General features: G+C 37.9%; 3 protein-coding genes and 1 pseudogene across 6 annotated transcripts; 2 read left to right on the plus strand and 2 right to left on the minus strand.

Annotated features, from left to right (window-relative positions):
- Positions 1-163: 163 nt before the first annotated feature.
- On the minus strand, positions 164-2,232 carry LOC142540784 (uncharacterized; annotated as a pseudogene).
- Positions 2,233-6,050: 3,818 nt separating this feature from the next.
- LOC142538495 (uncharacterized) lies at positions 6,051-7,214 on the minus strand. The gene has a single exon (XM_075643810.1). The coding sequence runs from the start codon at positions 7,212-7,214 to the stop codon at positions 6,051-6,053; it is 1,164 nt and encodes a 387-aa protein (XP_075499925.1).
- Positions 7,215-9,168: 1,954 nt separating this feature from the next.
- Positions 9,169-11,741, plus strand: LOC142540785 (protein WHAT'S THIS FACTOR 1 homolog, chloroplastic). Of its 3 annotated transcripts, XM_075647167.1 has the most exons (3): positions 9,177-9,369; positions 9,593-9,695; positions 9,770-11,741. In XM_075647167.1, the coding sequence occupies exon 3, from the start codon at positions 9,910-9,912 to the stop codon at positions 11,230-11,232; it is 1,323 nt and encodes a 440-aa protein (XP_075503282.1). In that variant the 5' UTR covers positions 9,177-9,369; positions 9,593-9,695; positions 9,770-9,909; the 3' UTR covers positions 11,233-11,741. The 3 variants fall into 3 exon arrangements, with proteins under 3 accessions (XP_075503281.1, XP_075503282.1, XP_075503283.1); XM_075647166.1 differs by lacking the exon at positions 9,593-9,695 and having other exon boundaries at positions 9,169-9,369; XM_075647168.1 differs by lacking the exon at positions 9,593-9,695 and having other exon boundaries at positions 9,195-9,354.
- Positions 11,742-13,680: 1,939 nt separating this feature from the next.
- On the plus strand, positions 13,681-14,864 carry LOC142539028 (uncharacterized). 2 transcript variants are annotated; one of them, XM_075644323.1, is made up of 3 exons: positions 13,681-13,849; positions 13,940-14,051; positions 14,229-14,864. In XM_075644323.1, the coding sequence occupies exons 2-3, from the start codon at positions 13,980-13,982 to the stop codon at positions 14,712-14,714; spliced, it is 558 nt and encodes a 185-aa protein (XP_075500438.1). In that variant the 5' UTR covers positions 13,681-13,849; positions 13,940-13,979; the 3' UTR covers positions 14,715-14,864. The 2 variants fall into 2 exon arrangements, with proteins under 2 accessions (XP_075500438.1, XP_075500437.1); XM_075644322.1 differs by lacking the exon at positions 13,681-13,849 and having other exon boundaries at positions 13,880-14,051.
- Positions 14,865-15,000: the final 136 nt, after the last annotated feature.

Below are 15,000 nucleotides of genomic sequence, written 5' to 3' on the forward strand. Positions count from 1 at the left end.
GGCAATATAGCTTCTGGAACCATGTTTCAGTGGACAAATTAATATACTGCTTGTTTCTTATCAAATGGAGTAAATTTTTCCAAAATTGACAATAATTCACTGATTCACATCCCAATCCATCAACACCAGACTTGCGGTCTAATGAATTGTCTAGGTGGTAGTATAAAAGAATCACAGAATTAAAGAATACAAAAACAAGAGTAGCACAAAAGCCAAATCCGTTTTAATCCTCAAGCCAACAGAGATTAAATCAAGGAAAAAAAAAATCAATCCACAACATAATCCTCCTCCAACCTGAATAGCCATCAAACAGAACTAGCCCGCATCTTTTTCCGTTTTATTGCAGGCGTGGCACTTCTGAATACCTTCTGCATTTTCTTCTTCTTCTTTGCCGTTTCCTTGGGAGGAAACACCTCTATAATGGGCCCAGCAGGGACTCCCTTCTTTAATGCACTACCCCTTGGAGTAACAGATGGAGGTAATCTCCAGCTTTCTGGAGGTAATGGGTTATGTGGCTTCCACACCAAGTTATTCTTCATGGAAAATCTAACTTTCTTGGCACTCTTCCCCACACTCTTAACAGAAGCATCAGCTTCTGCAGCCTCATTTGAATTACCAGACCCCTGACCCTCTCCACTTTTTGATCTTTTCCTTCTCTTTTTTGCATGCATACCATGTTCCGCTGAAAAATAATGGGAGTATCAGACAGACCTGAATAGTCATCACCGCCAAAACCAGCTTCAGCAGCAATTTTCTCAAATTCTTTCTGAAGATTTGCTATCACAGATTCATCCATATTAATTGCTGCCTCGTCAGTTTCCAAGTTATCACTCAGACTATCCTCGGAAGGAGTGATATTACTCCTTTTCTCCATGTCACTAGAAGCAACCACATCGACATTTTCAGCTACCAGAGAACCAAATTCAGAAATAGAAGTGTCCTCTTCTCTTTTCTTCTTTTTGTTCTTCTTTCCTTTAGCCTTCTTATCATTTTCATTCATCCCTTTTCCTGCCTTCTTACTCTTCTTCGAGATTCTAGCATCAAAGTGAACCCTGTCTTCTCGTGAATCCTCGACCCTGTCTGGTTCTCTCAATCCACCATTACCTTTGCTACTATTATAGCTAACTGGAATCAACTCTGGCACCTTATCATCATCATCACCATCAGCACCACTAAGACTATTGAATTCGGGTATCATAATTTCGATACCGGACAATTCAAACTCCTTCTCCAATTTCAGATAGTCTTCATGCAACCCCAAAACCACCTTTCTATTCCCCTGAACACACACTACTGATGAACCAATTTCATATAACCTCCCTGATAACCGCATCCTCAGAGCAACCACACCTAACACATCCTCTTCATCCTCCTTGCAAGAAACTCCTTTCCTTTTCTTCTCCAACAACCCCTTTCCTACCTTCACCAATTCATCAAACACACAACTCTTCACTTTCCCCAACAAAATTCTATCCTTACTTCTCATCATAACTGCAAAAAAAGGCCTCAAAATCAAATCAACCACCTCCTGCATGACCGGAAATTTGATCCCCTTTAACTCCTCCAGATACACAGACGCCACTTGATAATTCACCCCATTCCCCTGCAACTTATCCTCCGCCAAGAACCCATCATCCTCCAAAACCCTCAAGTATTTCCCCAAAAGCTCACAATCCCATTTTCTCAATCTCATCAACTCAAACAACGCCCTCACGAAGCGGCGTATCAGCAAGTAAAACTTGTCCAGCCTCAAGCGGTCTATGCCAGACCACTCGCGGCGAAGAGTGAGTAAAAAACCACGAAAAAAATCCAACGAAAACGAGGGTTGGAGCGACAAAAACAGAGAAGTAAGCCTATCAATTAGTGCGACCTGGTTTGGTGTTTTGTCAGCGTGCCAGATGCAGTAAAAGAGGCCCTTCCATAGCTTCTTAATGTCAGATTCGGAGAGTTGGTGGGGTTGAGATGCCAGCCACGATTGAATAAGGCGGAGGGATTGAGATCTGACGGTGGTGTTGCATGAAGCCAAATACTTTATTAAGGCAGGGCCACTGGCGGATGCAAGGGCTGGTAGTATGGGTTTGGGTTCTCGGGGTCTCTTCTTCATTGAGGAGGTATCTGTGGCTGAATGTTTTGCCGAGACAGTGTGCTCGCCTTGATTTAGGGTTTTTTTTGTGCCATACAATACATGAGAACGTTGGAGACGACGGCGCACAGCATCTAACTAGTAGCCAGTAAAATTTATTTCGGCAACCAAACTACTCATTTACTGCAAAGTCATATATTTTTTCATTTTGCATATTAATTTTAAGAAGGTAAATATTATTTTTAAAGTATAAAAATCTGCTGATGTATAGTCTGATTTTGATATTATTTAATAAGATTTTATATTAAATTTATCGTAATATTTGATAAATTAATTTTGTTCTGTTATATTATAAAAATCTTGTTGTACGTATAACATGACTCTTATTTACCATAGATACATAATTTATCATTATTTATAATAATTTATTCGTTATAACAATTGAAATCAGCAATATGTCGATTTCTAAATATCGTAATAATATTATTTATTCTCATAATTAAAAGTCAAATGGTAAAACTGTAATTCACCCCTTACTCTCAAATATATAATAATCGAGCCAAATATATTACTATTCCGTGTCATACTAAATATTTTAATAATTACAGTATTATTTTCAATATAAATATGAGTACTTTTCATGTGAGACGACTGAATTATACTCGCCGTAAAATTTAATACTTTTCATGAGACGAAATGTAAATATGTCTCACAAAATTTATTTGTAACATTTTTTGAATATAAATATAATTTATCATTCAAAATAAACTGTACGTGATAATATTTATATCATATACAAATTTGATTTACAATAAGTGATAAAATATCAATAAAGTGAAAAAATGACTACAATTAAATGGATCAATTCAAAATATATATCAATTGGCATGATGAATAACATTACCTTTGTCTCAATTATACATGTGATATTTCATTTTTTGTTTCTATCAAATATATCGTCTTGTTTTTTTTTTTTTTGGTTACAAGAGAGGGGGGTCCACCCGTCATAGAACGATTAGCGTACTATGATTCTTCTCAAATAGCCTATTCCCATCTTGTCTTCTTCAATAATTTCATCTATGGCTGCTAGAGGAGTCCGGATAGCTCTGTATCCTCTTTGGTGCTTTAGCGCTTCCGAGGCCAAGTAATCAGCTGTCCTGTTTTGTTCTCTGTAGATATGGTTGACACTGACTTCCCAGTCTCTATTCAAGAGGTTCATACAGGTAGAGATCAAATTAAGGATGGACGACCTAGGCATTTCTTCTTTTTTCATTCACTTCACAACTTTTTCTGAATCGATTCCAAGTAACATCATCTTGTATCCCGAGTTCCATGCTAATTCCAACCCTTTATAGACCGCCCAAAGCTCTGCCTCCTCCACCGAACACCAACCAATGTTGTGTGTGAAGCCTATAATCCAGTCCCCAAGTTCGCCTCTCAAAATTCCTCCTCCACCAGCTTTTCGAGCTTTGTGGTTACAACTTCCATCAACATTGAGTGATTTCCACCCTAAAGGTGGGGTGTCCATCTTACCATGCAATTGGCATATTTCACGTTGTTGGTTGGTATGACATCTTTTGAGGAAAAAACTGCTTTGATTTCTGAAAATTGGTTCTTGATCCACTCTACTTTGGTACTTACATCGATTTTCTTGTCATCAAACACCAGTTTGTTTCGCCAGTACCAAATTCCCCAAAGTGTAATAGCAAAGAGCCTGTTCCAATCTATTGCCATTTTATTGTGCCTTCCCTTGTCCAGGTTTTCTCGCAACCACTCATCAAAGCTGAGGTTCAAGTTATGTTGAAAGGTACTAGTGGGAAGAAGTCTAACCCAGACTCTTCTTGCTTCCTTGCACTTACGAAAAATATGGTCCACATTTTCCAGGCAGTTTTGACATCGAATGCATAATATGTTGGTAGAAAGTCCCCTCTTACCTCTCTCAACATTACTCATTATCTTGCCATGTCGGACTTTCCAAATGAAGGCTCTTATCCTAAAGGGCAGTTTCCATATGGCTCTCCAAGAGGTGTCATTTGTCTGATTTTCCTTGTCCGTGATCAGGTCATAAGCCGAGCTAATAGAGAATTTCCCATTGTTGGTGATACCCCAGCAATTGCTATCTTCCATGTTCTCCTCTTCACTGATCATGTACCCAGCCAGTTCATTTTCCACCTAAGTAGGTAGCTTCCCTTTTAAAGCTTCCCAATTCCAGCCCTCGCCCTTGATCCAGTATTCATATACTTTTTTTTCCTTCTCAACCGGGTCAATGTCACTGATTAAGGACATGCTTAGTGGTTCGTTTCCTATCCATTTATCAATCCAAAAGCAGATGGTTTTACCGTTTCTTAGTACTCTTTTTCTTCCCTTCTCCAGGAGATGAGTTACTTTGGAAATGCCTTGCCATGCATTGGAAGCTCCTCTTATTGTTTTGAGCTTTATGGTATTGGAATCATTGCATGTGTATTTGTTTTTCAGGACCTGTGCCCAGAGATTTTCTTTCTCTTCCATTAATCTCCAGCCTAGCTTTGTCATGAATGCTAGGTTCATAGGATGCAATTTTCTGATTCCCAAACCTCCCATCTCCTTAGACTTTGTAACGGTATCCCATTTCACTATATGACATTTGCGCTCACCATTGCTTCCACCCCAAAGGAAGTTTCGGATTGTTTTCTCGATTTCAGAGCATATTCCCAAAGGTAATATACTTGTTTGCATGAAGTAAAGGGGAATAGAATTAAGCACGGATTGCACTAATACTTGGCGTCCTGCGAAGCTTAGATACTTTGTTTTCCATCCCTCTAATCTTGATTTTACTCTATCCAGTACTTGCTTGTATAGATTGCTAGTGACTCTCCCATGTACGGAAGGTACTCCAAGATATTTTCCAAGGTCAGTCGTTAGTGGGATCCCTGATATGGAAGACAATTTATTAGCCACTGTACTCTCCACATTTTTAGATACGAAGATGTGTGACTTCTGGAAGTTAACTCTCTGTCCAGAGCAAGAGCAGAATTTATTAAGGATCTCCATGATGAGAATTAGTTGTTCCATTGATGCCTCCGCAAATAGGACCATGTCATCTGCAAATAATAAGTGCGATAAAGGAGGACCATTTCTAGATAGTCTAATAGATTTCCAATGGCCATTATCAACTGCTTGACAGATTAGATGGCTAGGTCTCTCAATACAGAGCACAAAGATGTATGGTGATATAGAATCACCCTGTCGGATTCCTCTCCCCTGTTTAATCCATTCCAATTGTTCCCCATTCCAGAGAATTGACAGTAGGAGATTCAATGCAAGTCATGATGTTTCTGACCCATTCCTGACTGAAGCCAGCTTCGTTGATCGTATATCTAATGAATTCCCATGAGAGTTTGTCATATGCTTTCTCAAGATCAATCTTGATGGCCATAAAACCTTTACCACCCGATTTTTTCCTCATGGAGTGAAGCACCTCTTGGTAGACAATTATGTTATCTGAGATTTGGCGGCCTGGGACAAAGCTGCTTTGACAGGGCCCCACTAGGTCGGGCATCACGTGTTTAAGACGGTTAGTCATAGTTTTTGTAAGCATTTTTGTAGCTTACATTTCACAGACTAATCGGCCTAAATTGATTAACAAACTCCGGGTTCGAGACTTTAGGGATCAATGATAGAAGGGTATCGTTCATACCCCTAGGTAACTCTCCTGAAGTGAAGAATTTCAGTGCAAACTCATAGATTGAGTTTCCCACTATATGCCACATTTTCTGGTAAAAACCTGCTGGTATACCATCTGGTCCGGGAGCTTTAAATGGTTCCATATCAAAAAGTGCCTGTTTTATCTCTTCTACCAAGATTGGTGCATTCAGAGTAGTTAACTTAGCTTTTGGGAGCAATGGGAATTTGCCTTTTTCCATAGCAGTGTGATGGCAGTTGGGACCCGATTGGAAGGGGGAAGAATAATATGAATAGACCATGTTTTTTAGTTGCTCCACACCTCTAACCCATTCTCCGTTATCTGCCATGAGAGCTCCAATTTTTTTCTGCTTCTTTTGACCATAGCAGAGGCATGGTAAAATTTGGTATTTCTGTCCCCTGAGACAATCCATTCTTCCCTTGATTTTTGAAACCACATGAGTTCTTCTTGCTCTAGTACAGTGTCTAATTCTTTTTTGAGTTTGGTTTCCAGTTTCAGAAGTCGGTGCCTAGGTTGGTTATTCAGGCAGTCTTGTACTCCTTTGATTCTAGCTATCAATTTCCTCTTCCGTTTGTTGATGTTGCCAAAGGTAGAGGAGTTCCATTTTGATAGAGATTTGGCTAGCTTATCAACGTTGTTACCAAGCGTGAGTTTGTTTTGCCATTCTTGTTCGATCACCTTTTGGAAATCCTTGTGGGTAAGCCAGGCTGCCTGGAAACGGAAATGCCCTTTACTCTTGTTATTCTTATGACCATTTAGTTTGACCAAAAGTGGGGCGTGATCCGATTGGATGATAGGAAGATGTATCACCGTAGCTTCAGGAAACATTTGCCTCCAATTTATAGTGCACACTTCTCTGTCAAGGCGAGCAACTTTGAATGTGTTAGTGCTTAGTCCTCTTACCCATGTGAATCTTGATCCAATGTACCCCAGGTCTAGGAGACCTTGATTGAACATCCAGTCGGTAAGACCGGCACTCCTATTACTTGCCACACGACCAGTTGAGCTAACTTCTTGCTCTGAGCTGACAGAATTGTAGTCTCCTATAGATAACCAGGGTCCTGCAATGTTGAGGTTTTCCTTTGTAAGATCCTGCCACAGCCTTTTTCTAAGCGTAGCATTGGGGCTACCATAGACTATTGACAGGAACCATGGTATCCGATTGTTGCCCTCAACACGAGCAAGAACAAATTGAGGGTGGGAGTAGACAATCTCTAAATGAATGTCCTCTTTCCAAAATATCCAAATTCCCCCACTAAAACCTACTGCTTCAACCCTTAGCCAGTTGGAGTATCCCATTTTTTTACAGATATCATCAGCATGGGAGCCTGATACTCGAGGCTCAAGCAAGCCTAGTATACTTGGGCTGTTTCTTTTGATCAAATCTTTTAGGATGCAGTTCAATTCTTTAGATGCCGCTCCTTGACAATTCCAAACTAATAGGGTCATACTTAAAACTTGAAATGAGATAGATTGCACTCTTCAAAAGTGCCTAAGCAACCCATCTGGACGAAAGGGAGGATTAACACAGTTGGGGCTGCGATTCCCCAAACAATGTTTCCTTGACAATCTCTTCCTCGTTGTTTTCCTTCTCATGTAGCATGTATTCATCCTCGTCAGTATTTCTGTATAACTGAGGAGGGTCCTGGTGGTGCTTAGTTTCCATCTCGTTTTCCAATAGGTAAGTGTTTATCCAATTGCCTTTGCTTGGTTCATTATTTATTACCTCACGCACAATGTGTTTTCCCCCATGTGACCCTCGTACCAAGACATGTTCTTCTTCCGCAGCAGCTTGTCTCTGTCCATTGTGGTTTTCTTTTCTTCCCTCATTTGTATTCCATCGTTTCCCCTGTTTTTCTATGTTAGTTTGATGGTTGCCTATTGTCTGCTCTTGTTGAGTCTCTTTGAGGTTCACCTGGACATTGGGCCTTCTCCCCTTTTTCGCTAGTTTTCCTGTCTTAATTTTTTCTTCTTCCATCTGTTTTGGTCCAGCCTCAATTGGGCCCATATCGCAATTTTCCTCATCGTCCAGTACTTCAAATTGCATATGGCTCCTGTAGTTATTTTTAGTAGGTATGTTATTGTAATCTCGTCTATTATCCAGCTAACCAAGTTTCTCTGTGTTTCCATTTCTTTTCTTGTCAAATCTGCGAGATACTCGCGATACCATCATCTAAGGCCCGAAACTCTCCGTGATTTCCGCTGGAATTAGTGGTTTCCTAATCTGGTTAGTGTCTCCTCCTCCCTCCTTCGCATGCATGGTCACCGCATCGAGGTTTTTCCCCACCTCTGTTCCAGGGCAATTTTCTTGATGGTGGCCGTACACACCACATGTGAAGCAGACCATGTGGATGCCCTCATAACTCAATCCTTCGGACTTTTCTGCGTAACATAAATTTTGCGAGGAGTGGTTTGGTGATATCCACCTCCACACAGATTCTTGCGAACTTGCCTCTAGATATGAGGCTGGTGGCTTGATCTACTCGAATGGGCCTGCCGATCTTCCTCCCAATCTTCATTAGGAATTCTTTGTCATAATATTCTACCGGGAGGCAAGGGAACCTCACCCAAACCAATAGCTTATTTGTATTATCCGAGAGCAGGTCGAAGTTGGGGGATCATTCTTTCACGATCAGATAATGATCCATTACCATCCATGAACCTTCAAACTTAGCGTGATTGTAATCATCTATGGAAGCAAATCTGACAATGAAATAATCATTGTCAAGAGCAACTAGATCAATCGGTGCCTTAGGCTTCCACAAAGCTTTGATACGTCGGAAAAGATAGTTATACCCAATTGACCTGCCCATAACTTTAACGATTAAGGTTTGACGCCATGGCCGACGAAGCCTGATTTTTTCCTCCTGGGATAGCTTAATGACCGGGCACCCGTCATCTTCTTCATCTTCTCCATAAAATTCGTCGTCTGAAATGAGCCCATCGTCATCTGGGTAGATGTGTGGTGTGTCTACAGTTTGGGTCCCAAGGAGAGTATCCTTGAATGAGTGTTGGTTTGCTGCGTTTGACGTCGTCATGGTTCTTCCCTTCGCATTTTGGTTGTCATGCCAATTTCCTTCCACTACCACGTCGTCCATTCCTTGATTAAGCTCTGTTGTTGATGTCTTCGTTTTTTTCGTACTGCGTTCAAAGAGATCTTTTTCCTCTTGGAACATTGTCTAGAGAGTATTTTTTTACCGTCGCTGGAGATATTGGGTTGAGTATTCTAAATATATCGTCTTGTTGTGTTGTGTGTGTAAATTTTTTAGATACGATTTTTTGTTAACTAAGTTCTGAAAAATATATAAATATTTTTGAATAAAATATAAAATAAGTTGTGTGTTAAAACAAATAAGCCTAAATAAGCTATATAATTTGGTCAGGGAGTAAGCTTTTGGGAATGGAACTTAATTTTAATTTTTTAGGGCAATTCACCCTTGCTAAATAATACATACACAATTGTTATTATAGCGTTGTTCAAGGCCGAATCTTTTTCTCCACTAGAAAATTGATCTTCAGCTAGATGAAGCGGAGCCGCGAGGAGCAGCTATTTTCCGTGGATCGTTGTTTTCTAATTGATGTGGGCAGGGTGATCGCTGGCACTGTGAGTTCTAGTTATCTTCGCATACTATCTGTTCGATAAATTGTTTCTTCATTTCTGTTTGTTTGTTGCGCTAAGAGCAAGACAACCATTTGTCGCTGATCCTATGATTTTGCTGTTACGAATTTTATGTTCTTTTATGTCGTGTAAATTTCTATTAGTGCAACTGTGCAAGTAACGATCAAGCAAGCATATCTTACAGTGGAAAAAGTTCATTTTTTCCCAGAAAATGGTAAATTCGAGCTTATTCGAGGAAATTTTGTTACACCGTTTTCGATATGGGAACCCTCTGATTTTTGCAGATATTTCCGGAAAAAAAACAAGAAAAGGTTACATTGTTTCTTTACTTCCGTTTATTTTTTTACTTATAACGAGACAGGATTTTAACCTCCATTTGGTGCAGGAGATGCTGGGTTCGTACCTCTTCTTCTTCAGCTCATACGCATGCTAAAGCTGAAAATTTATATTGAGGCATCTCAACAAATAGTTAACTACATGGAACAGATTTTCTCGTAATTTCTTTGCTAGATATCCGGCTGCACAATGCCCAAACCCCCATTAAACTCTCGCCACTCGGGGGACTTGGTAAAGAAGCTCATTCATGGATATTTTATGTTGCCGCTGCACACTCAGTGGCGATCAATGACCTCCAGCAAAAGAGTCCAAGACCGCAGCAAGAACAAGCGGGTCTACATCCTTGAAATTGCAACAGAGAAACACAAGATAATCTCCAAAGTCCTAAATTTATTCGAAATTCTTAGGGCAGAGCCGGAACAGATCATACCCTTAAGAAATCTTGACCATCATCGCCAGCAAATTAATCTCCCTAAACCCCACAAAATTTCGGACTTCCTCCAGAAATCTCCTAAGCTTTTTGAACTGTACAAGGACCAAAGAGGGACTGTTTGGTGTGGGATGACCGAAAAAGCAGAGGAATTGATGAAAGAGGAAGAGAAAATTATTGAAAAGCACAGCGAGAAAGCTGCGGAATTTGTGACTAGGATGTTAATGATGGCTGTAGACAAGCGGCTACCGTTGGACAAGATTGCTCATTTTAGAAGGGATTTAGGTCTGCCGTGTGATTTTAGGAAACATTGGGTGCATAAATATCCTGAAAACTTTAAGGTTGTTCACCCGTTTAAGCCTCGCGATGAAACGGAGTATTTGGAGCTTGTTTCTTGGAAGTCTAGTTGGGCAATCACAGAATTGGAAAAGGCGGCTTTAGGATTAGAGAAAGTCTTGGACCGTGAAGATCATATCCCAGGGTTGCTTTCCCTAGCATTCCCATTGAAATTCCCGGTAAGTTATAAAAAGGTGTACAGATACGGTGGGAAAATTGAGCACTTTCAAAAGAGGGAGTATCTGTCTCCTTACGCAGATGCTAGGGATTTAAAAGCTGGTTCCTTGGAGTTTGATAAGAGGGCAGTTGCGGTGATGCATGAGTTGCTCAGTTTCACGATTGAGAAAAGGTTGGTGACTGATTATTTAACACATTTTAGACGGGAGTTTGTGATGCCGCAGAAGCTAATGAGGCTTTTGCTGAAGCACTTTGGAATTTTCTATGTTTCTGAGAGGGGGAAGAGGTTTAGTGTGTTCCTGAAGGAGGCCTATGAAGGTTCTGAGCTAATTGATAAGCACCCATTGGTCGTTTGGAAGGAGGAAGTCCTGAGTCATGTAGGTCACAGGGGAAAGAAGAAAAAGGTAGAGTCGTTTGAAGATATTTCAGAAATGGAGGATAAGGTATTGGTCGGAAGTGATTATGAAGTTGGAGGTGTTGGGATGGAACTCGAGGATTGGGAAAATATCCAGTGTTTAGAGATGTCTTCAGGTGCAGATGATTCTGAGATGGAGATTGGAGAAATTTGATTGATAGGACAAATTTTTTTTTATATATTTATCGAAACACAAAATTAATTAGCTCGAGGCATGTCATGATTTACAAAAGTCCCCATGTCTACTCGGCAAAAATCTACACTTTCAAGGTTATGCTCTCTATGAAGTCTTGTGAGGCTAGGTAATGTGCTATTTTGTTGGCATTTAGCGAGCAATGTTGGATGAGAATCCGAGGCCGCTGCAAACAAAAAGGTCTTGTGAAATTTATCAGTGGTGCTCATTATAGATTGCTTTTACTACATTTGTTGAATCAGATTCCACAATACGGGAGGAAAAAGATAAATAAGTAGACGAAGCGTGGTTGTATGGGTTGGAATTTGGGGATTATTTAAAATGTGAGGTAGTTGACTCCCAAAATATTTGCATTGAATTTGTTTCATGCGTAACATGTGAACTTTGTTTTATTGGGCGGGTAAAATTTAATTATTTTGGTTTCTTTTTAGGGGAAAATTATTTGTAAATTTTGGGTGTAAAAAGTATACGTGTGATCTATTAAAGTCACATCATCGTTCATGTCTTACATTGTTCAAAGCTATTCCATTTAGGTTGTGGGATGATAAATTGCAAAAAAAAAAAAAAAAAAAAAAAAAAATTGTTGAATTTGCTAAATAAACTAAAGTTCTCCAGTGTTTTATATGTAGCCGAATCTCTTGTAAAAAAAACCTATTAGCTAAAAACCCAAATGTTGTTCTTTACACACACATTAATTGATAAAGCAACCGCAACATAGGAAATTACGTCTCGTCTCAAGTTGTTCCTCTACTGGCCTATGTTTTTAGATTTTCGTCCGACGATTGTTTTTTGGTTTTATACGAATTATTTATTTAGGCCATCTCCAACCACAAAATTTATTTTGGTGCAAATTTTACACTAAAATAGTGCGCTTTCTGCACTTAATACAACATCCATCTCCAACTTATTTACTTCAAATCTTACCCCAAAAAGAATATTCTCGAAATATTCCTTTTATTTTACTTATATTAATTATTATATTTTATTTAATATATATAAGTTATGACTAATGTTTTATTATTAATAAATATAAATAATAATATTTAAGTTTATAATTAATTTAAAATTTTAAAAATCAACAATTATTTTTTTTATGATTAAATATCTAATTATTAAAAAAATAAAATAAAAATTATATTATTATTTAAATAATATTTATAATTTTTAATACAAATATACATAATAAACACAAATAAAAAAGTTAAAAAAAATTAATTTGGCGCAGAAATAGCGCAGCCCCCATTGGAGGAGTAAAAGCTGCACCAAAATGGTGCTCTAAGGTTTCTAAAAGTAAAAAAGAAAACAACATAAAAACAAAGCTTCAAATCGAATAAAATCAGTCACTGAATTGTCTGCATGTAATGTTAAGAAAGGCAAGGTTCTGAAATATTCATAATCTCATTCCATCCTACGATCGTAGATGACCCAATCATGCTCGACACTGGCTTATGTTTCCCAACCTCTTCTCTTAAAATACCATTACCATACATATAAGATATATTTTTATCTTTTAAAAACACAAACAAATATTTATAATATTAATAATTATTAACGTTAGATTTTTAGTTCTTGTCCACAAAGCCAATATAATCATTATTTATGCTTACATTATCAATCCAAAAATAATTATTAATTATTTTCTATTCTAACATTGTAGATTCTTACCTCGTGCATATAATATTGACAATAAACCCAGGTTTTTTTTTTTTTTAATAATAAGCCGATCTTCGATCTAATATCGGAAATCAATTAATAAATATCCCAACCATGTGGAAGAGGACGGGTAAGATATCACAATATAAGATATGGGAATTGGGAAATATCAGGAAATTTTTTTTAATACAAATATAGATGATAAGTATACAATCACTGTATATAGTTTGATCGATTTTGTTAAAATAAAGAGTAAGAGTGTGTATCTTGTGAGACGGTCTCACGAATATTTAAATATAATAATTTATTTAAATAAATTACGTATCAATCACGACGATACTAATTCAATTATATGCACTTAATTATTCAATGTGTGTAGTGTTATTCAAAAATTATGGCATAACTTCAAATAAATTGATAATTCATCAACACAGACGATATCCATGGTTGTCTTTGTCTTGTGCTCTTTTTTTTTTTTTTTGGGGGGGGGGATCTTAATTTATTTTATATAGAAAAATCTCAAAAAGTAAATTAAATGGCTTATAATGTAGCGTGGGGCCTCGATCTCTCTCATTTGATCATCCTAAATACAATGTCACAAAATAAACCGAACTTATTTTAACAATCACAGCTACCATATTCTACTTTCGACACATGACATTAGCTGTCATAATTATAATATATGTGTGTGTGTAGATTGATTTGTTTGTTTGTTCAATAAAACTGATGGGATTTGGTCTGTTAAGAGATAGATATTCGAACTCTCCAAACTCAATGTGGGCACGCCATTTGGATTACATTGTTTTTGTGCATGCCGAATTTACAGCTACGAGCTTGGCATAATCTGGGATTGGGTTCTGTTGGACCTACATAGATAGATTGTACGATGATCTACTTGGATGAACTCCATAAGGTAATTACCATAGTTGTTTAATTATATATAATCCAATATATATTCTTAATCAAAAGAAGATTTGCAACTTAGTTCGTCTTCCTATTAGTTGAAAATTTACAGGCATGAGTACCCAAGTTGAAACTTGCTTCAGGAAATACATATGGAGCGTTCACAGGTGATAGATTCCATGAAGAAGACGATGCTGACACATGAACAAATATTCAGACAACAGGTATATATATCATAACAAGATCGTATATTGTAATTTGAACCTTGGAATTTTTTACATTGGCGCTGGTTGCTGAGAATTCTTGTAACAATTAAGAACGCTGCATATTTATTGCTCTTTTTGGGATAGTAAAAAAACATTTTTTTATAATTAAAAATGTAAGCTGGTTTCTTTATGCAGGTTGAAGAGCTCCACAGGCTGTATAATCTCCAAAAGATGCTAATGCGAGAACTGAAAAACGAGCAATCTTGGAGAAGAAACGAATCGATTATATCACAAAGTAATTTCAAGACTTTCTTTAAAAGAGACGATCCAACAGAACTAAGTGGTAGCTGCTCTGGTCAGAGCTCAAGATTAGTGCCAATCAAATTTGACCTCCAACTCCATCCTGATAACGTGCAAAACAACATAAAAAAGATCGAGGTAGATGATCTTGAAGTTGAATTAACACTGGGTATAGGTCATTGCAGCAGGGTAAAGAAATCAAGAAGTCATCGGCAGCAACGCAACCCACAGTTTCTTGATTTCGATAGGTCAAATCCGGTTGAAGGCACTAGTTCTTTGTCGAGGATTAATACAGGTAAAGACGAAGCATATGGGGAGCCAAGTGCTGCCTCAAACCAAGATAATTGGTTGCTTCAAGATTTGAGTTTGAATAGAAGATGATTATTTTTAAATTGTCCAGAAAATGCAACAATTTCCCAGTATAGACTAGGATATATATTCACATAGACAATTTGATATTTTCAAATTTTAGCCGTGATTAAAGTTGATTAAATCTATATACTAAGGTAGTTGAGTTCTGACATCAAACAAGCTTTCTAGTTTCGGAACCGTAGCAATTATTTTGTTTGATTCGGGAAAGTCTCACATTTGTTTTGTTCTAAAACAAGATTACTTGGCCTCATTCAAACAAAAATAAATATTCCTATAATATTCTTGCCATATTTGG

This window comes from Primulina tabacum, chromosome 3 (assembly GCF_025594145.1).
Source record: "Primulina tabacum isolate GXHZ01 chromosome 3, ASM2559414v2, whole genome shotgun sequence".
Lineage (NCBI taxonomy): Eukaryota > Viridiplantae > Streptophyta > Magnoliopsida > Lamiales > Gesneriaceae > Primulina > Primulina tabacum.

What these genes read in the sequence shown, in the direction of transcription:
- LOC142540785 (XM_075647166.1), top strand. Translation starts at nt 9,910, where the DNA reads ATGCCCAAACCCCCATTAAACTCTCGCCACTCGGGGGACTTGGTAAAG.
- LOC142538495 (XM_075643810.1), bottom strand. Translation starts at nt 7,214, where the DNA reads ATGACCCTATTAGTTTGGAATTGTCAAGGAGCGGCATCTAAAGAATTG.
- LOC142539028 (XM_075644323.1), top strand. Translation starts at nt 13,980, where the DNA reads ATGGAGCGTTCACAGGTGATAGATTCCATGAAGAAGACGATGCTGACA. An exon ending in AACAAATATTCAGACAACAG is followed by an intron (nt 14,052 to 14,228) that starts GTATATATATCA and finishes TTCTTTATGCAG; the next exon opens with GTTGAAGAGCTCCACAGGCT.